Source organism: Eutrigla gurnardus (genome assembly GCF_963514095.1).
Source record: "Eutrigla gurnardus genome assembly, chromosome: 13".
In the NCBI taxonomy this organism is placed as follows: Eukaryota; Metazoa; Chordata; class Actinopteri; order Perciformes; family Triglidae; genus Eutrigla; species Eutrigla gurnardus.
Genome location: NC_139936.1, coordinates 4,701,715 through 4,722,953, shown reverse-complemented (window position 1 = coordinate 4,722,953; position 21,239 = coordinate 4,701,715). Strand labels below are relative to the sequence as shown.

At 44.9% G+C, this 21,239-nt stretch overlaps 2 protein-coding genes across 3 annotated transcripts; one reads left to right on the top strand and one right to left on the bottom strand.

Moving 5' to 3' along the window:
* Positions 1-5,902: 5,902 nt before the first annotated feature.
* Positions 5,903-8,477, bottom strand: ido1 (indoleamine 2,3-dioxygenase 1). Its single transcript, XM_084024588.1, has 10 exons — positions 8,334-8,477; positions 8,003-8,098; positions 7,800-7,919; positions 7,597-7,715; positions 7,491-7,505; positions 7,298-7,397; positions 7,039-7,156; positions 6,912-6,963; positions 6,681-6,829; positions 5,903-6,600 (listed from the first exon to the last, which is right to left on the bottom strand). Exons 1-10 carry the CDS (start codon positions 8,430-8,432, stop codon positions 6,203-6,205), a joined length of 1,266 nt encoding a protein of 421 aa, XP_083880714.1. The 5' UTR covers positions 8,433-8,477; the 3' UTR covers positions 5,903-6,202.
* Positions 8,478-11,079: 2,602 nt separating this feature from the next.
* On the top strand, positions 11,080-20,992 carry rhobtb2a (Rho related BTB domain containing 2a). Of its 2 annotated transcripts, none has more exons than XM_084025297.1 (10): positions 11,080-11,590; positions 13,223-13,424; positions 13,523-13,626; positions 13,717-13,902; positions 13,986-14,926; positions 15,021-15,139; positions 15,723-15,873; positions 15,956-16,044; positions 16,853-16,958; positions 17,494-20,992. In XM_084025297.1, the coding sequence occupies exons 1-10, from the start codon at positions 11,529-11,531 to the stop codon at positions 17,691-17,693; spliced, it is 2,160 nt and encodes a 719-aa protein (XP_083881423.1). In that variant the 5' UTR covers positions 11,080-11,528; the 3' UTR covers positions 17,694-20,992. The 2 variants fall into 2 exon arrangements, with proteins under 2 accessions (XP_083881423.1, XP_083881424.1); XM_084025298.1 differs by lacking the exon at positions 11,080-11,590 and adding an exon at positions 11,710-11,810.
* The last annotated feature ends 247 nt before the right edge of the window (positions 20,993-21,239 follow it).

Here is a 21,239-nt window from a genome sequence, read left to right as displayed (position 1 = left end):
TATTTTAGCTCTCAGAAACTAAATTTGTCCATTGACGAGTACATTTTGGCAAGCATCTATTTGTGTTTTTTGCATTAAGCCCACTGTGGAAACTAACAATATTGGCTTTCCCCAATTTTGCAAATTACATGGCAGAAATCTAAATTTGGTTGTTTCTGGCTTAGGTGAACATATTTTGGCAGAACAATTTGTAATAGTTTATTTTGTGGACACATGAGTTTGGGAACAGAGACGAGCAAAGTAGTTCTCGCTGTGTGGGCAGCAAAAAAAAAAAAGAAAAAAGGCCGAGCTCAGGACGGGACACGCCGTCCCAATGTGCTCTTTACAGGAACCAGTCAAACCAGTCACGGAGCTCCTTCAGCCCATATCACCGGCTGCTGGTGGTCCTCCTCACAGATTTAATTTAATTTGGTGGGGGACATTGTCCCAGCACAATAGCACAATTAAATGATATCTATAGTGATGTTAGTTTCCAAGGCAACCAAACCAGACCACTGCTTCGTAGTCATGGCCCTCGATGTCAGCTTGCCCAAAAATTGAAATATCTCAAGAGCTTTTGGATGGATTGGCATAATATTCAGTATTAACATCCCCCCCACCCTGAGGATGAATTGTAATAATTTTTGTTCATACCTCATAATTTTTTGTTCCTCAAACTTGAGTTGAGCCACAATAGGAGTCCGTCCTTCGTTCTGACAGAAGGAATCTGTTCATACATCCTCCAGTCAGTGGTCTCCTCAGGCCTGTAAGCACCTGACCCCCCCTTCTGCCTGACCCCGTCCATCTCCAGCCCCCCCCCCCCTGCCTCCCTCAGCTCTGCATGCGAACAAGTCCGGATCTCGCCGGGGAGGAAGTGGAATGTTTTTACTGGGAAGTTTGGGATTAGACGACCATCGCAGAAATTTTCATTCCATCTCTCGGTAGCTGCAAAGGAAGCCCCCCCCCCCTTTATTTTCTTACATAAGTTAAGCCATCGCCAATGTGGATTAATGAGCTTTATCCGCATGCAGAAAAAGCAAACTGGACTGTGTGTCCAGGACTTGCAGTACAAAGTGTCCGTGACTGAACTGCAGGGAGGGTCTGGGAAGAAAGACTCCCCTCTTTGATTAACTGGCATAAAACCATTTCACTACCTGGACGCTTTGTGTTGAATATGGATGTTGGAACATATCAGAGCTGATCTCCAGTCCCAGAAGGTCTTCGGACACTTGGTGTGTCATCTACGGCGTTTCCCTGTATGTAGATACATGTGACCGCGGCACACGGGAGAGATGGATTTCTTTTCCACGCCGATACATCCATGTTCCACGTCGGGGGACCCCCGGGGGAACTTCCTGTATTTTTGTAAGCCGGATCAGAAGCTGTTGATAACACGAGCGTGTGGGCGCCAGCGGGGAAGGTGACATTAGCACAAAAAAAAAAAACTCAGAGGAAGAGGAAGTCAATCAGCGGAGCGAGGAGGGAGAAGGACAATAGCTATGTGGCATGAGAGGAAAGCTGAGTGGGGGGGAAAGTGGGAGTAAACACACACACACACACACACACACACACACACCTACACACATACAGTCATGGTATCTTTGTCTGCAGGTCAGAAGCACGAGGTTCTGCGTCTGCACGTGCACGCATTGGCGCTCATTTGGGCATGGCGTGTGTCCGCGTATTTTAGTGCATTTGCATGTGTGTGTGTGTGTGTGTGTGTGTGTGTGTGTGGGATCGCACAGTGGCCTGTTTCGCACCTGGACGAGGCCAGTGGTGAGTCAGCTGTGGTGAGAGGCTGAGCTGTCACACACAGTTCAAAGTTGTCCTAACCTTTTAAGACAAAAGGCTGTGACGTGGGCGTGTGTGTGTGTGTGTGTGTGTGTGTGTGTGTGTGTGTGTGTGTGTGTGTGTGTGTGTGTGTGTGTGTGTGTGTGTGTGTCTGTGTCTGTGTCTGTGTCTGTGTCTGTGTGTGTGTGTGTGTGTGTGTGTGTGTGTGTGTGTGTGTGTGTGTGTTTGTGTGCTAATCCCGTGAAGGAAGCCAATCTGAATGTCACGTATTCTTCCAGCTGCACATCGAAATCTGATGTAAAATGTGTGGTCGTTGTCTCCGGGGAAACAATTCAGTGACTAAGTGAATTTGTAAGGGCAGTTTGGTCACCGTGAGTCCCCTCCGGCTCTAATAACACTTACAGGCTACAGTTCAATTAAAGGGACCCGCAGCACACACACACACACACACAGGAAATCATTTAGCAGAGGCCTGCTCTCCCCCAAAATGTTTGCTGCTGTTTGTCTTTCAGTAATTCAAGCCGACTGGAATTTGTGTTCATAAAAGTATTTGTTATACAGCCAAAGATCTAAAAACAAGCCTTGTAGGAGGAAATGACTCTGAAATAATTATGAGTGAAAGTCATGCTCCTGTGTGTTTTACGATCTCTCCTAACTTCTGTTTAACTTCATTACTTTCCACGGGAGTTTGAGGAAGATAAAGCCCGACAGTCCTTAAATCCACTGTCTGGCCAGCAGCCACTACAAAGCACAGAGGCAATGGAAGCATGTCGCCGATCACTTGGGTTGCAAGTCGGCAGCGGACGCATTTTCTTTGTTTAATTAACCTTGTCAGAGCATATTTCACAGTGTACGTACGAGAAATACAGGAGCTTTCTGCTGCGTGACTGTTTGTTTGAAATCTGTCGCTCAATCACGGGTGGATCGGGGACAGGTCAACGACCCCGCTGGGCTGGAGGTCACTACAGGACGAGACAGCTTTTAAACAGAAAAAGAAGGCCGGAGGGGAGAAAACTTTAATTTAAGTCAATTAAATGTACATTTTCCAGCCAAGCTTCAACAGTATGGCAATGTTGATCAGTCTGATGCTTCACTTTGGTCCAAACAGAAATATCTTTAACACTTTTAGATGTATTAACATGCAATTTTCTACAGAAATGTATCTTAATGTGTCTTAAAATCCTCATGACATTCCCATTTGTCGTTTTGAATGAAATGTAATTTCAGACATTCCCGACTCAGGATGAATTTTTGTCCAAATACCTCCAAAACTAACGACATTGATGTCAGCCTCGGCTCTACTTTGTGTTTTGTGCTACATTATTCCTGCTAAACATTAGCATGTTAGTCATTGTGAGCATGCTAGCATGCTAATATTTATGTATTTAACAGAGCCACTAGCATGGTGGGAGGTCTAGAGAGCGTCACAGGTGACTCAACAAAACTGGAGAGGCATTAAAGCATTTCGACAGAGTCTCCTACGTTCATCCAGCTAAACGAGGAAGTAATATAACCCCTCTAAAGCTGAAAGGATATCTGTGCGGGACAAAGCAGCGATGATGCAGGATCTTAATCACAGGGGCGCCAAAATGTCACACGTTCCTCCCTGCAAGAATGAAAGGGCGGCAATGTGACGTGTGCTTTCCTGTCAGGGCCGGTGACGTCATCCGGGACCGGTCCCGTCAACGCGGGCAGCAGCGGTAACTCTACACCTGAAAAAGCAGCCTTTCAAGCTGGCCGTGAACATGACAGCTTCGTTTTTCTCTCTTTTTTTTTGGGTATGCTTGCTTCGGTCGAGTCAGTGGGGAGGAAGTGATAAAGTTGCTGTAAGATGACTACATCAAACGCCTTTTAAACCTGTCCTAACAGACCGCACAAGTGATGAACAAAGAGGAGAGAAAAAAGAAGGGGGTGTTTGAAAGACGGGGTAGGTGAAAGATGAGCTTGATGTCTTGTTTAACGGTGACAAGAAGGCAGAAAAGTGAATCCTGAAGAACCCGCAACACGGTTGATGTCGGCTCCATTTGCTTGTGTTTAGATGGGCTTCTATGGAAACCGCGGCGTGGAGGTACTATAGGAACGATGATTCACCGGTCTGGAGGTGATCATGGCATGGAGAAGGTTGTTAGGAACACTATAAGTAAAGAAACATCTGCCCATGGGGTGGCCTGTCACATATTCTTTTACATTCTTTCAGACCACTAAATGGATGACTATGTGGGAGGGGGATTATTCAGAGAGGAGCTGGTCTAATAACGCCATTTAACTCATATATTGTCGGACTAAACCCCCCATTATCTTTTGTACGTTGGTTGTGAAAGAATGGTGATGACAGCCGCTCATTAGGATAGATGGAGCTCGATTTTAACAGAGGGTGTGATCCGTATTAGTGAATTTCCGAAGACGTGTCTGACCCGTGTGGGTGTGAGGACATAGATGACAAAGATAGCGATGTCCAGATGAGGAGTGCCCAAAACGCCCCGGAGTCACCTACTGCACTGCAGACGCAAGCTACCCGTCATTCCCGGCTCCGCCCGCCATGATGCAGGCCAAAGACAATCAATTTCCCCTGGGTGAGAAAAGGTCTCGGCTTTGCTTGGCTTGAGGTGAGCAGCGGCAGCATCATAAATTCAATTTTTAGAAATAACAAGAATCCAGGATATCCTGGTTAACCACCAAAAGCACAGATATCCGATTGTCTAATCAAAAAAGGAGAACCCACGCCTGTAATCCTGTCAGCTCTGATAGATGGAAAATGGATGTTTGAGGAGATTTCGTGGAAAGAGTGCCTCCAGATGCCCTTTTAACATGAGGAAAATCACTCATTTAGCTCCGCCGCCTTGATTCCTGATGCCGTTTGCTTGGAGACGTTAAGCCGAAATATTAATACCGTATATAATACACACTTTTATTTTGTAATCACAGCATTGTCGGTACAGACACAAGCAGGTTCGTGCATGCATGCATGCATGCGTGTGTCATGTATTGCACTGAAACCAGCCCTCGACTACACAATGAAGACATCCTTAGAGATGGCCTGTGTTTACCGCCCGGGGTTGTCAGGGAGTCCTCCAGCAGTCAGGCAATAAGGAAGGGGATTATTTGCTTTGGCTGTGGAAGAAGGCTCTAATCAGATCACCGTGACATGTGAACACAGTATTTGTCCTCCCGCGCCACACCATCTCTCTCCATCGCAGCGTCGTCGTTGTTGTTCACCTTTCACCTCCTCACCTCGGGTCTTCCTGCTATCAGCCGCCCGGCTTGTGAAACGTGTCTGACTGAAGGGGGTTTTGCGGTGAATGAAAGACATGACGAACCCAATGACTACACCTTTTTTTTTTTTATAATCGTATTTGATGTACATCAATCAAAAATAAACAGCTTCAAACATCTGTCTTCATACACCTTTTAACACACGTCTCCTCACATAAAAAACCTTGACGGGCCGCATACGTAACCGTTGTCTTCCGTTGTCTTCGCTGCTGAGGGCGCAGATAAAAGTCGATCGCTCAAGACCCCGGAGGGCTGTTATTGAAACGCAACACCGGAGGAGACGAGCCTGGGAAGAAAACAGGTGAAGATTACACACCGCCAGCCATTCATGGGCACAATCCGTCCCTTCATCGCTCTGGGTTTTCCACGCTCTCGGTCCAGGAAGTGTATCGGCGGGCGTGTGAGGGCTGGATGTGGGCTCGGACGAAGGCGGCGGCGGGAGTGCTGAGGTAACCGCTCCGATAAGTGATGCTGCATTGTGCATTGTACTTGGTACGTGACAAACCCCATTGTGAGGACACTCTGCGGAGCAAAGATGCAACAAAGGTGGATTATTTTCTGAAAGGGGGAAAAAAAGGGGTCAGGTTCCAGCCTGTCGATACCTTAGTGTGTAACACCTCCTTCCAATGGCTGCTACAAATCATGAACATATCTCTGTATCATCAGGTGTAAATCAGTGGCCTGCATGCCTTTGCTGCATTCAGGTATTGACCACTTTTGGGGGGCTTTTTAAAGAAAACCTTTTTGCTGTGAATTGCTTGCCCTGCTTTAGTGCCCTGCCTTGGTTTCACATGGTATTGTGGTATTTACATTTTGACAGCTTCTATTCAAGTAAGTATTGTTTCCATTAAACAACTGCTTCTACATTTTACAAGCAACATACATCGAACCTTCCTTGATATTGAACTGGATCTCAAAATCACGTCAGATGTCCAAATGTCCTGGAGATGCATGGTTCTGGAGCACATATCTGATGCATATTTTTTGAGGAATTAGCGGTTGAATTTAATGGAAAGTAACAGCGATGGTTTGGATTATGGTTTGGGACTGAATGATGGGCATCACTCATGTCTGTTGAGCTGAGGTTTGCTTACAGACAGAAACAAAGCTGGTGTTTTATATAATACAGTTGACGCTCTGCTGCACCACGGCTTTCACATCAGCTGTGGTGCTTCTTCTCTGTGCTCGTCTCGGGCAGCAAGGCGTCTTTGGTTTGGTCCCTCACGGTCTTCAGGAAGGTCATGATGCCGGAGCCGCCGGTGCCCCTCTCCTCCAACGCCCTGGGCGCTCTGCTGATGACCTCCCCCTCCAACATCTGACTCTGGTTTCTGAGTTGTCGGGCGCGGGCCGCCGGCACGGTGATGAAGCGGCTGACCACGTTGATGTGGTAGCTGCGCAGAGCCAACACGTTAGTGACGCAGCGCTGGTAGGCCTGGTGGAGCCGCTCGCTGGCCTGCCGCTGCACGAAACTCTTCAGGGAGGGTTGCAACGAGATGTCCCGGATCAGCTGCTTGTGGGCGGGGAGCATGTAGTCCCTCATGCGGTTCAGAAAGGCACCTACGTACAATGAAGCAGAACCATCACAATCAGTCCAACTTTGGTTGATTGTAATCAATCATATAGGAAGAAAAACTCACCACTTTTTGCTTCATGTTTGATGCCCAGAAGTTCATCAAAGCAGTGCAGCAGGCTGCTCTGTGCTGCGCTGCCACCCGAGTACTCCATGGGCTCAGCCCGGACCCCTTCATAGATCAGACCCTTCGGCATACTGGGGTTGTCTTTCCACCTGTGCACATGGACACACACATTTCTAAAAACATAGTCCACTTTTAAAAAATAAATGATGAATCAGTCAAAAAGCAAAGTACCCAGACAGGTAGATCCTCATGATGCCGTAGAAGACCGAAGGCTCCACATGCACTTGAGAAATATCACATGAATCAATATAGACAGTCAATGGGAGAAATTGACTTTTTAGTTCATTAGATTGATTACCTTGTATCAGTTTGAGTGCATTCGTCATGTCCTGTATGGACCGGCTGACGACCTCCAGGGCTCCGGCCACGGTCTCAGTGTCTCCACACCCGACACCGTTGATCACAGTGGGAATGTTCTGCAAAACAGGCAGTAACAGTTGGCTTTGTCTCACGTGTTTTTTTTTTTTATAGTTTTCAAAGAACTCAAAAGTAATTAATTCCGGTTCTTCCGCTAGCACGTGTTGTATGAATGGACTTATTTTTGGCTATGCATTCACCCTGAGTGCCGGGACGGCTGCCAGCTCCACCAGCAGAGTAACGATAAAGAAACCTCGGGCGCTGTCTCCACCTGGGGGGCTGACCAGCAGCTCCAGGTTCCTGTGTGACGCAAGTAAAACAATAAGCTTTGCACACACATCAGAACAACATGGTGCATTGTGTGCAGAATTAAAGTGGAAAAAATGTACTTACTCCACGTCAAAAGGCCTGGCGGAGGAGACATGAAAAACAAACAGAACAGATTTGAACACTTTCTCAGGAGGAACCCAAACCACGTGCAGAAGTGAACTTGCCTTACCCTTCTGGATCCTTCTTCTTCCAGTTAGATAGTACCGCATCTGTATGGGTGAAAATAGGGGGAAGTCCTAGGCGCTGGGATACCTCCCAGTATGGCACCGCCAGGTTACGTGGCAGCATCTCAGAGGAAGATTATTGGAGATGGATTCATATAAATGGCAGGGAAGGAAAAAGTCAGTATATCAAAAAGTGAACCGGACAAACCTCCACTGTGTTGTTCTCTCCCTCCTGCCAGGCGTAGCCCATGGTCATCACGCTGAGGGCCAGGTGGGCCAGCCGCAGCTCCCGGTGTTTCTGCAGGAACTGGCTGCTCAGCAGCGGCATCTGGACAGACGTGGTGTTACCGGTGAACCACGGCTCCGTAAATATAGTGAAATGTCCTTTCTCGGTTTATTGTCCCCGCTCACCTTGTTAATGTGGGAGCGCAGCTCGTGAGAGTGCACGAGCTCCGGCATCCGCAGGGCAATATCCATCCAAGGCTGGTAGTAAGGTGGAAGCTCTTGCTTTGGGAGAGAAAACATGATGATCACCATGACAGTGCACAGATGTGAAGGTTTAACAATCCAACAATCACAAGTTCACGGTTCCATAAAGGCTTGACCATGAGCGCTGTTTACATTTAATGGGAATTACATTTAAGTTCAGTTAAATGACAATCAAAAGGTTCCTGACAATCAGATATTTCATTACGACTCCTTGTGTGGAGGTTAAATGCAAGAAACAAATCCATCCACCTACCAGAGGGTCACGGAGGACGAAGCCAAGCTCCTCGGAGACATGGTACGGGTCCAGAGAGAAAAGGGGTTTGGGGTCCGGTTCAGCAGCAGCAGCAGCCATAGAGACGGAATCTGACCCACTGACAGCAACAATCACCTGAGCGGTTCAAGAGACCCCAAGCTGTCTGGACACGGGCCCAAAGTTCACTTGTTAGTCAATAATAGTTACACATTAATCCCTGGCTTTTGCTGTTGTATAAGTTTGCAAGTTTTAAGCGTTGCAAATCAGCAGCTACTTCACTCTATTGATAGACGATGTCCACTGTTATCATTTGTACACTTCCACTAGCACTTAAAAATAACAAAACTTATATACAGCTGTGCAGACGTATTCCTTTGATTTGCTCATTAGATCCAAAAACATGTTAAGTATCAATTATGTGCACATATAAGACTATTCAATAGATTGTGGGGAATTTATCAGGATAATCGTACATATTGTCACTTGAAAAAGCTTTCTAGCTATAGGTTGAATAATTATGTTTAAAGTGACGTACCAAACCACTAATCAATGCTGATACTGTTTGCTAATAGATAATAACACAGTAGCCTGTACCCTTTAAATTCCTTAGCTCTAGCTATGCTAAGATAAGCAGACCGGATGGCAGCAGATAACAGAATGTTTGTTACAACAGTAAGAGACTTGATTTGAACCTGTGACCGAAGACTTGAGACTCTGTTTATAAAAATAGAATTACAACACTTTAAAGAACTGCTTCATATAACGGCAAAATAACACAAACCAACTTTGTTTAATGTGACAGCGAGGCTGCGGTAGCAACATCGTAGCCCCGCCCTAAAGCATCCCCTGCTTTATGGTCTGTTTGATTTTAAATGGACCATCATTTAATAAATGAACATCATGCTGGGTTGAAGAAGACCTGAAACTAGAGATTGAGACCACAAAGTCAGGTTCACAATGTTTACCTAATAATAAATCAAGTGAGAAATCGTTTTCTCATAGACTTTGGTTTAATCTGACTTATTTTTGCAACCAGAGGAGTCGCCCCCTGATGGCCAGTAGAGAGAATGCAAGATTAAGGCACTTCAGGTTTGGCTTTACTCTTCAGAACAGAACTCAGAACACAGTTTTGCCACTTGCTTAGAAACACAATATGTATTATATATATGTTATTAAATCAATGTGTGTATTACATGAGTGTCAGTACAATAGATTTGTTTCCATGTCTCCTTGTTTTGAAGGACATTGTTCCAGCCTTTGCTCTGCTTTCATATCTGCCTGCGTTGTGGCTCAACGTTAAAGTTGAAGGGAATGTAGAGTAGACTGCCAGCCCCACCTGGTGGAGCAGACTGGACATTGCCGGAGTGACTGTCGAACAGGCTTTAAATTGTTAGTATATATGTGAACTCAGTGACATCATTTTGCAAAGCTGACAAGTCATTTGATGGAATAGTAATGCAATAGCATATAAATCTGTCAAAGCATTTCCCCGCAATCATACTTGATGGCTTTTCTTCCACAATCGATCCAGTGCAGCTTTGGCATAAAATTAGTAAGAATAAAGGTCAACTGCAATTTGATCCTCTCGGTCTCTTAAGGTGTACAAACACTGGATTGCACTTGTTAGACTGACGGGAGTGACGTGGTTCCGAGCAACACGGAGTGACGGAGGTAAAAGATAAAACAACTCTTGAGAATTTGATTCACGGGGGATTTACAGCCTTCCTTAAACTGCATCATCTGAGGACGGAGTTACCGAACGAACTGCAGTGGAAATAACCTCATTTTAACAGAGAAAAGCCTCTCACCACCTGAGCACTATGGCTGTCAGTGAGTGGTGAGTAGCCTTTTATTTATCACAACTAACTGCTAATAAGAGCTGCATGTGTCATCATTGTTAAAGGCAATACATAATGTATTCTCTTCATGGTCAACACAGACTTATTTAGGCTACTGTCACCGGGATAAAGGTGAATCTAGAGTTAATTTAACTCGGTTACCCAAAATAACACTAACTTAATGTAATATATTCACTCTATAAAACAACTCCTGCTGTAGATCAGACGCTGCATTAAAGGGACGATGATGTCAACAGGGAAACTAGTAGATCTTGCAACAGAAAGGCACCATGACAACCTGAGGATGCTGTGTTTGAAAGCCAGATAGGATCTAACAAAGACCCTTTCCCAGGTTGCATCATGGGAAGTGCTTATTTTTGGAACTTGACCTGGAGGCACAATCATACCTCTACTTCAAATTCCTTTTTTAAATTTTTTTTTTAAGTAATATGTCATATTTCTCCCATTTTTATGAAAATGCAGCACTTTAAAAAAAAGATAATTTTACATTAAAACCCCACAAGAGTTCATTTATATAAAGCTCATCATTTATATAAATCTCAACACCCCTCATGACTCATGCATTTGTACTTTTTTTTGCAGCTCTCTTGGATAATACATAACACTTTTGATGCTTTTTTTTTTTTTAATTGAATTTGTGTCATGCATCTGTCGCACGTGCAACCAATACGTACACACACGCGTTTACCGTACACACTGTATACAGTGTGCACATCAGTATGGGAGCCCCACCTTTCCCCAAACTGAACATGTAGTAGACCCGCCCCGCGGACACAACTCAACATTAGCTCATCATTCATGCGGAAGTCTGGAGTGCAGCACCGCGGGCACGTTCCCCAACCTCAGCCTGGACGCACGAGGGCGCGTGCACGATGCCTTTCCATTGCACTCGCGACCTAAAGTGTAAAACTATGCTTTAATCCAGATTCTTTATTATAAGGAGGTAAAAAACAACAACAACAACAGCAGCCACAGAGCAGAAAGCAGCTGGCGACGGGCCGGGAGGCGGTCTATCCAGGCTGCTTAGGAGCTGTGGAATGGGATTTGTGCGACTTTAAAGTGGATCAGTGTTTTGTAATGAATGGGGTGGTGTTTGCTTTTCACCCCCGTCGTTGCCTGTCTATTATTAGCTACGGAGGCCTTCCAGTAAGTGGAGGTGGTTCCGTGGCGGTTCAGGGCTGCAGCTCTTCTGCATCGCACTGATCGCGTTTTTTTTTGTCCAACGCGACCGGACTTTTTCCTTGAAACATCTGCGCCTTTTCTTTCTTTTTTTTCCCTTCCGGAGACTCGAAGATGAAGTTAAACGCGAGCAGCCGTCAGGTGCGAGCCGCATCCGATGGAGCCCTGCTTCCCATCTCGTCCGTCGGCCAGCCCGATGCAGCACTTCCTTACGTTGCGGTAAGACCGCGACATCTCTCCCTGCAAAGAAAAAACAGGGGGAAACGAACGGATGCGTTGCTCGTTGCTCGTTGCTGTGCATTGTTGTTGTTGCTGTGATGAACGCGGATAAACGGGCTCAAGAGTCAGTGACGGCGTGTTACATAAGGTGTAATGCAGCAGAGCCTCATGACTAGTGTCTCGGTGGCGGTGGTGGTGGTGGGACTGCTCGGTCCTTCTGGTAGGATATGCACAATTCTGATTATTTTCTGTCGTATTTTGCTGTGGATGATAAGATTCTTGAATGGTGATTTGGTCTGTTTGCGTTATTTAGGGTGTCTGAGAAAAAAAAGATGAATTAATTCGGGAGTTGCGCAGTGTAGACCGGAAAGGACATGTGGAATGAGCAATATTAGAGGCGGTGTGTCTGCTATAATGTCATGCAAACCCCAACCTAAGGTCAGGCTGTCAGATATTTCTGTTTATATACATATAATATATATATGTATATGCATAAATGGAAGTGACACCTAGTCTATAAGGATGCACTGTGTAGTCAATGAAGGGCTGATTTTATGAATGGCTGCAGGAAAAAAAAAAAAAATCATAGTAACCCCCATAATAGTGATTTCTATGTGCATCAAAATTTGAAATCCTGCAGCAAGAAATGAAAGGCGCTTTCTGAGCGTCATCCCAGAGAATTTGACGTCAGCAGCACTATCTGGGACTCTAAATATGAATGACTCTCCCGGTTTTAAAGGCTGCCAGTGCCGGTGCCGTGACACCCTCTCAGGGGAGGAGATGCTGGGACATTTCAGGATGTAGAGACTACAGATCTGCTCCCCTGGTTTTGGAACAGCTTAGAGCTAAAATAAGGCGGCGACACAGTTGGCTACCACAGCTGTTGTAGTTTATATGCCTCTGTTTTCCTCGAATAACAAAAGGATAAATAACACGATCAGTGTATTGGATGGAAGGTGGTCTGATGTGGGGATGTGACACACAGGCTACAGTTCCCTTGGAAACAAGTCCAGCTACCTAAATCATCAGCCACCATTTTCAAGAGACAGAAATAGCCTCTTTTTTTTAACCTATTCCTTCCATTTCATTTAATAAAGCCGGATGTGAGTGAATTAGGGATGCGATGGTTGCAGATAGTGTTAGCATTAAGGTGAGGCTGTTTGGATTGTTATATGCGAACTGTAAACAGGGGGAGTTATTTATAGGCTTGCAGATGGTTAATGAGATTACAGAAATACATGCCTTTATTAACCCATAGCAGACAAACTAAACGGTTTATTTTGAGATGGGTTTTGAACCTGAACATGCTTTTTACTTCACAATTTGAACTCAAATGTGGAACATTGGCGTATTATTTTGCAGTACTGGGCGTGTTGCAAACTCTACGGACCAATACATCCTCCCTCGTTTCGACAGCTTGTCCCTTTAAATCTTTTTCCTGCATCGGGACAGGGAAGTTGTGAATGGGCACAGCGAAGTCACGGGACCGTCCATTGATAGCTCTGCAGGCAGGAGGAGCGGTGCAGACGAGGAGTGTAGTCACAGTGTCTCATATCTGCTCTCGGGACGACGACGGGCGAAGGATTCCAGTTGCTGATGCAGCTTCCTGTGCCTCTTTGTGTGTCTTGGCAGGTCCCAGCTGAGAGATTCTGATATGGACTATGAGAGGCCAAACGTTGAAACTATCAAGTGCGTGGTGGTGGGAGACAATGCGGTCGGAAAGACCCGCCTCATCTGCGCCCGGGCCTGCAATGCCACGCTGACTCAGTACCAGTTACTCGCTACACATGTGCCCACCGTCTGGGCCATAGACCAGTACAGAGTCTGCCAGGAGGTGAGTATATATAATATATATTTTAAGGATTTCTTCTCTTGTACACACACAATAAAACACAGTAAATGAAATATCCCTGAATGTGTCACCTCGTTAAGGTGTTGGAGCGCTCCAGAGATGTGGTGGATGACGTCAGCGTGTCCCTTCGTCTCTGGGATACTTTTGGAGACCATCATAAGGACCGGCGTTTTGCATACGGCAGGTGAGATATCATAAAATGTCAATGTTGGTCCTCTATTTGCTTCGGTTCTTCCTGAGTTCAGCGAGTTCGTCCTGCTTTTTCCCCTTTCAGGTCGGATGTGGTGGTACTCTGCTTCTCAATCGCCAACCCCAACTCGCTGTACCATGTGAAGACCATGTGGTACCCCGAGATCAAGCACTTCTGCCCGCGTGCTCCCGTCATCCTGGTGGGCTGTCAGCTGGACCTGCGCTATGCAGACCTGGAGGCGGTGAACAGGGCACGCAGGCCTTTGGCGAGGTAGCCGGACTTCCGTTTGAAACCAGATTCAAAGAGATTCTCGTTGCCAGAATCACCTTCTGATATATCACCTTGTTTTTCAGACCCATTAAATCCAATGAGATTCTTCCTCCAGAGAGAGGCCGGGAGGTGGCCAAAGAGTTGGGAGTGCCATATTACGAAACCAGTGTTGTTGCTCAATTCGGCGTGAAGGACGTCTTTGACAACGCCATCCGAGCCGCCCTCATCTCACGCCGACACCTGCAGTTTTGGAAATCCCACCTCAGAAATGTTCAGCGGCCTCTCCTTCAGGCGCCCTTCCTGCCGCCGAAACCTCCCCCTCCTATAATCACCGTGCCTCCTCCGCCAACCACCACCGAGGAGCATCCGGTCGGCCTCCTGGAGGACCCGCACTGCGCTGACGTCATCCTGGTCCTGCAGGAGCGGCAGAAAATCTTCGCTCACAAGATATACCTGGCGACGTCCTCCTCCAAGTTCTACGACCTCTTCATCATGGACCATCACAGCGAGGAGACGGAAAGGCCCTCCCGCGGCCCTCTCTCTGGCAGAGAGCTGCTGATGCGCGCCGCGAGCTTCGACGTCTGCGAAAGCAGCGACGACGGGGACCGGGCCAACCTGAGGGCCTGCACCAGCGACGGGACCTTGAAGGACTCTGAGGGGGCCCGGCGGGCCAGGCTGCTGTCCTCGTGGAGCCGCGCCTTCGTCAGCATCCAGGAGGAGCTGGTGGACGACCCCGTCACGTACAGCCCCAGGCCCATGACCGTGGTGCACATGGACCAGTCCATGCAGCTCGGCCCTTTCCGAGCGGTGCTGCGCTACCTGTACACGGGCCAGCTGGACGAGAACGAGAAAGAGCTAATGCACATCGCACACATCGCCGAGCTGCTGGAGGTCTTCGACCTGCGGATGATGGTGGCGAACATACTTAACAATGAAGCCTTCATGAACCAAGAAATCACCAAAGCCTTCCACGTTCGGCGCACAAACAGAGTGAAGGAGTGCTTGGCCAAAGGCACCTTTTCTGGTGAGTGGAAATCACTCATCCGGATTCTTGTGTTCTGCTTGAAACGGGTCGGATGCAGCTGTAAGTAAGCTGCTGTCTGTGTCTCAACTTACAGATGTAATATTCAAGCTAGACGATGAGACCATCATGGCCCACAAGCCTTTACTCATCTCTAGTTGTGACTGGATGGCAGCTATGTTTGGAGGGCCTTTTGTGGAGAGCTGCACCAAAGAGGTAAGTCAAAGAATCACACAAAAGAACCATTTTAAAACTGTTTTTTCTTGGAAATAAGTAATGAAAAAAGCTATAATAATACGAATAATACCAAAACAAACTGATTAGTCGACTGTTTGAGAGGGAGCAGCCCTAAATTCAACCCATATCACTGGTTTGTTGGGCTGTACATTTGGGAAAATAAGACCAACAGAGCTCAAGTACAGACCAAAGTCAGTACTGGACAAAACACTGACCAAGTAGAGCACCAATGAACTATGTGGTACAAGGTTTAATCTAATTACAGGATTGCACGTCCGTTGTAATACAATTAACGCCGGCTTCTGATCCAAACATACTGAGGATGTGTCAGTTCAGTTTGTTTTTCTACCTGAACAGAATATAATACTACTGAAGGGTAATAAAGGTATGAAATACTACAGGTTTTCTTCAAATCATCAAAAAATCGTATGGCTCTTCAAAGCTATTTTTATCAGCTTTGAATTAAAGTACAATTTCTTCTCAGTTTTACTGCAAAAATGCAGAACTCAGCAACTCCTGGAGTCTCTAAGTCACGCCCGTGTCACGTGTTCCCGTTTCCAAGGTGCTGTTTCCAAACACAACTCGCAGCTGCATGAGGGCCGTGCTGGAGTATCTCTACACGGGGCGGTTTTGTTCTCGGACTGACCTGGATGCAATGGAGCTTATTGTTCTTGCCAACCGTCTTTGCCTCCCCCACCTGGTTGCACTTACAGGTACCACATTTGGGACTCACCTTGTATTCCACGAAGCCATCGCCTTAATGCACACAGTGACGATCTCCTGTGTCCCCTGCAGAGCTCTACACGGTGACAGTGTTGACGGAGGCAGCGATGATGGGGGCTGACATCGATGGGGACGTGCTGGTGTACTTGGATATGGCCCAGGTAGTGTAAACAGGGACAGCACTTAAAGCTCTTATATAATGCTTTGGCACATTGGAATTTTATTAACGAGGGGCAGTTTCTCAGGCGGATCTGCTTTGGAGGCCGAAATAATGTTTATTCCTTGATGATGGAGCCAAAAAACCTCTTTTTCAGACTGCAATTCAGCTATTTGGCATTATGAACGGCACCGGTTCTTTGGGGGCTTTTAAGACACACTGCAGGAGTCAGGCTCAGCACATTGGGTTTATCTCAGCATTCTTCAGCATTTTCACTTCATTGAAAGCTTTATCTTAGGCAAGTGGACTTGCTTTAAGGTGCCAGCCTAGATCTTCAGTGTCGTATGCAGGGCTGCAGTAGAGTAGAGATGCTCGGGAGCCACATCCTCATTTGATTCATTACTAATTTATTTGCTATTATGCACCATGAAAGCACAAAGCCCTGTCCTGAAGAGGAGCAATGTGTGTACTTTCTCAAACTAATGCCAGCATGGTAAAAATTAGCATGCTGATGTTGGTACGAAGGTTAAAGTATAAATGAGTGCAGCTAATGAACAACATCTTAAATGTATTCAATATTGCTAACAAAGAACTGACAGCATAGTATGAACCACAGTGAATAACTGCAGCTAAGTTGATGGATTTTGAGAAATATATAATATAAATACATATACATATAAAGTTAGAGCCAGGTCTGACCAAGCAGATGTAAACATGGCAGCCATTGCATTCTTGTCAAAATATAAATAAAAGACATTAAAAACATTAATCACCGATTCAAAAGTGACCAATAATCATTTGTGTGTTGACAGTTCCACGGTGCCCAACAGCTCACCGGCTGGTGTCTCCACCACATCTGCACCAACTACAACAGTGTCTGCCGGAAGTTTCCCCGAGAGATGAAGGCCAAGTCTACAGGTAACACACATGTGACCTGGTGGCACACCGGTGACCTTGAATGCCCCCTAGTTCATACTAAACACTAACCTGACACACAGTATGGAAACAAACGTGTGGAGATGAACAGTATGAAATAAAAAACATGTTTAATAGGCTTTAAGAAAACTGGTTTAAATGATGCTCACTGATGCTCCTCTGTAAGGCAATATTTAATTTTAAAGCAAAATATTGATGGATTTGATCAATAATCCAAAAAGACATGTATCATCTTGTTCTTAGATTGTTCTCTTTTCTAAAACAACAAAAGAAAAGTCATATTATCACTTATTAACACTGTTTCTACATGATGGGACTTGATTCTATGTTTATTTATGAAAAATTAAATATAAGATTTCCCCAGTGATGTATTTCCAGCACAATCGTTATTGTGAAATATCAATTACATCTGTTCAGCTTCTATGTGCTGCAAATGTTGTGACCTTGCTTGAATGCAAAACCCTTTGTTGGGAAATATGACTATTAAAATTCACACCCAGCCTTTTCAAATGTGCAGAGAACCAAGAGTACTTTGAGAAGCATCGCTGGCCACCTGTGTGGTACCTGAAGGAAGACGACCACTACCAAAGAGCACGCAAAGAGCGTGACAAGGAGGACTACCTGTACCAGCGGCGGCAATGCAAACGCAAGTGGCTCTTCTGGAACCTCCCCACCTCCCCCAACTCAAACTCGTCTGGCTCCTCCGCCGTCATCTGACCCCGTGGTTGAGGTCAGATCCACGCGTGTCAGTGCTGGACGCCAGTTGTAAAAGATACAATAGAAAGACGAGCACCGCTGGCTGGCGAGGCACGCCCCCCCAATTATTCAGGCACACGGTCTCTTCGCCTCTGCAGTCCAACTCCTCCAGGTCTGCAAGGTCAGCTCAATCCGGCGGTTTAAAGTAATGAGTTTTTGTTCCTTTTTTTTTTTAGCTCGGGCTGCACTCAAACCTCAGTGATTGTGAACGCTCACTGACAAATGGCACAGTGTAACAGGCGCAAATAACAACTCACGTTGATTGTCGTGTGATCCACCACCTCCGTTTAAAAAAATACAAAAAAATACAAAAAATAAATAGCACTCTGCTGGCACAGAACTCTTCACCTGTGATCTTGATTATCCTCGTTTAACCTGAACTGATAACCAAGTGCTGCTTATCAGCTGCAACAACCAGCAATCCAACACAGAAGTTCTCAGTCTCAGAGATGTAACACTTTGCCCTTAAGTGTTTGTACAATCTACCAAACTATGTGTACAGTGTGATCTCGTGAACGGGATGTAACGATAGGAATCACCGACGTCATGCGCTCTAACCATGCTGATTGTGATCAGTGGATCAGTGTAGGTAGAAGGGGAAGTTCAACTCCTGCTTGTTTCTGTGAAGTCATCCTGTTTTTGTTGTTTTCGTGTACAACTTGCACAGCTAACCGTAACGTGAGTCTGAACATGCTCGGCGTTGATGTTTTGTGATCTTTGTGATTTGTGGCCACTTGTCACAAAAGGGCTTTAGTTTATATGAATGCATCCGGTGTCCTGAGACACAAGAGATCCCAAATCAGAGTAAATGCCAGCAAAAACACGCCAGATTACTATAATTTCCTGAGTTGCTTGATGAGGCTTGTTAGCACACGTATCCTCAGCTTTACACACGATGCATCTCAGAGCCAAAAGCGACATTTGCAGAGAAAAAGCCACCACACGATTTGGCCAGTAGAGATTTATCTTAGTGGATCAGAGGATGCACCCCCCCACCCCCAACCCCCACCCCCCTGAAGTTGGCCATGTGAGACTTATACATGCAGGAGGCTTCCTCGTGCCTGGGTGAAGTCATCCACACACTTCAACACACCTCAAGCACTTTTTTTGGACTCTTCTCCACACACACACACACACACACACACACACTTACACACACACACACATCCAGTAGCAGCGTCCTGGCGAATGGCCCTAAAGACGGTGTGGTGTGCAATGAAATATTGCATCTGCAGACCACGATATTGAAAATGTTGGTTTTTTTTGTCCTTTTTCTTGAATTGTTTTGCACACCTCACAGTATATAATTCTGTTTAAAGATTGTCATCTACTGTTGTACTCGATTGTAGGATGGACTGCAGCGTAACTTGGACTCGTACGCTCTGTGTGAAGATGGGTCGTCGTGTAAATTGTACAAAATATCAGACACACTGCAAGTAACTTGCATCACTGTTAACGTGTTGTTACCTAATATTGTGCACTGCAGGCAGTGAGCAGAGTCGTACGGTGTTACTGAGTAATACTTATACTGCGTTTAGTTACCGTGCAGCTACAAACTGTTGTTGAAAATGACTGAATACTCATATTGTGCTGACCTCCGGTTACACCTATTATATACTGTAGTATACATGCAAATTAAAGGCAGATCAAACAAACGGTCGACTAATAGTAGGTGCAAAGAATTGTAGACACATCTTTATATACATTACATTATTAAGACTTATGGTACAGCCATAACACATGCCATTGTTCTAAAAAAAAAAAAAAAAAAAAGAGTAAATTCTGATGGCAGCATATGTTAAAGAAATCTTTAATCCTTCATGTGATTGGTTAGACTTTTCCATACTGTTATAGATGGATATTAGAGCCCAACAAAGAGCTTAAAACTGTTGAGTGGTATCAATCACTTTCCTGCTTGTATTAACTTTTGACTTAATAACTAAACTGCATGAACAGGGCTTGCCAAATTGTCATTTAAAGTGTAGGATGTAGATATAGAGTAGTGGTGCTGGTGCTCTCAGCAGTAGCTTTAAATTCTCCTCAATCACATTAATGGTTGTCTATTGCTAAGTAACATAATAACTTTTTGAATCTCTTAATTGATCACATTTTTTTGGCACACGTGGTCAGACGTTGGGATGAGAGTCGGCTTTATCCTAATTCTGAATGTATTCTTTTAGCAGACCGTCTGTCTAACTACTTTTAAATGTCTAGTTTCCACACAAAATACGGTGTATCATGAGTGTTTAAGTAGAAGGAGGGTCTATGTTGTCGTACTTAACCTTGGTGGTGTGATTGATCAATCTAATAGACACGCATTTCATTCCTCAGTGCATTGCATTTCTCAGTGAGTCTTTGGCTGATGTTCTGCATCAACGACACCTCATGCCTTAATGTACAGTGTAGTGTATGGTATCGAATGTAAAGTAGTGTTACTGTGGTTACTCGTTTGTTTGCTCTGTGTTCAGTTACCATGGTGCTCTCTAGGTTGTGTGTGTGTGTATCTGTATGTGTACATAATCTTTACATAATTTGGATGTGTGACTGATAGAATGAGTGTGCTCTATCTATGGTTTAAAACACTGCGGAGGGTTTAACGCCCTTTTAAAAGCTGTAAAGACAAAACTAATTAAAGACTCTGACCATCAAGGCCACGATAGACTAACATAATGACAAAACCATCAATTTGTGACATTAATCATGAAATGAATGCAGGGATTTCCAATATGTTCCATTATTTTTAAGTCGCTTTATGCTAACGAGCTCCAGTTTTGGAGTCTGCATAATTACAAATTGCTGAGACGGGGTGGCCACTGGAAGTTAGCGTGTGACTCAAACATGTAAATAGAAATTGTGTAATGACTTGCAATTCAAACTTGACGAAGCAATTGATACTAAGCTATTGCATAGTTTAACGTAGATAATGTTTTTTGTACTATGCATACTGAAATGTCCGATTTTGAAATTACAAACTTGCACTGCTTTGTAGCACCAGGTTCTATTCAAATTGCATTAGATGGTATAGCGACATCATTATTAGATACGTAGACAACATCAGGTAATTAAAAAAAAAAATTAGATCATAAATTACAAAGAAGTGGTCACTGGAGCCCTTTTCCACATGTTTGGGTGCTAATTTCACGCTGCAGAGAAGCACAAACCAAAGGGAGCTTTAGCAGCACCAGGAATATAATATATATGCTGCACAATCACTACTGCATAGTTTAAGAGGCCTTGTTCAGAAATGGTTGAAAATTAAATAAGAATAAAAAAAATAAATAATAATAAAAGTGAAAAAAAAAAAAACTTGAATGTTTTCTCAGTGTTGAAAGCCTGAATGACATTTTCTTTCGTCTTCAGGTACTTTTGTTCTCGAGGAGCTGTTTTTATTGTTTAGGAGCTGTACATCTGAAATTCTGTAGCATGTGTTCTTGGAAATGTGTACATAATATTTACTTAAATAAATAAAAAAGGAGCAATTGCAGTTGCGACAGTTTTTTTTTGTTT

Coding starts and splice junctions, on each gene's coding strand:
- ido1 (XM_084024588.1), bottom strand. CDS start 8,432: ATGGCTGCTGCTGCTGCTGAACCGGACCCCAAACCCCTTTTCTCTCTG. Junction 7,920..8,002: donor TGCGCTCCCACATTAACAAG/GTGAGCGGGGAC, acceptor ACGTCTGTCCAG/ATGCCGCTGCTGAGCAGCCA. Junction 7,157..7,297: donor CAGCCGTCCCGGCACTCAGG/GTGAATGCATAG, acceptor CCTGTTTTGCAG/AACATTCCCACTGTGATCAA.
- rhobtb2a (XM_084025297.1), top strand. CDS start 11,529: ATGGAGCCCTGCTTCCCATCTCGTCCGTCGGCCAGCCCGATGCAGCAC. Junction 13,627..13,716: donor CGGCGTTTTGCATACGGCAG/GTGAGATATCAT, acceptor TTCCCCTTTCAG/GTCGGATGTGGTGGTACTCT. Junction 14,927..15,020: donor GGCCAAAGGCACCTTTTCTG/GTGAGTGGAAAT, acceptor CTCAACTTACAG/ATGTAATATTCAAGCTAGAC.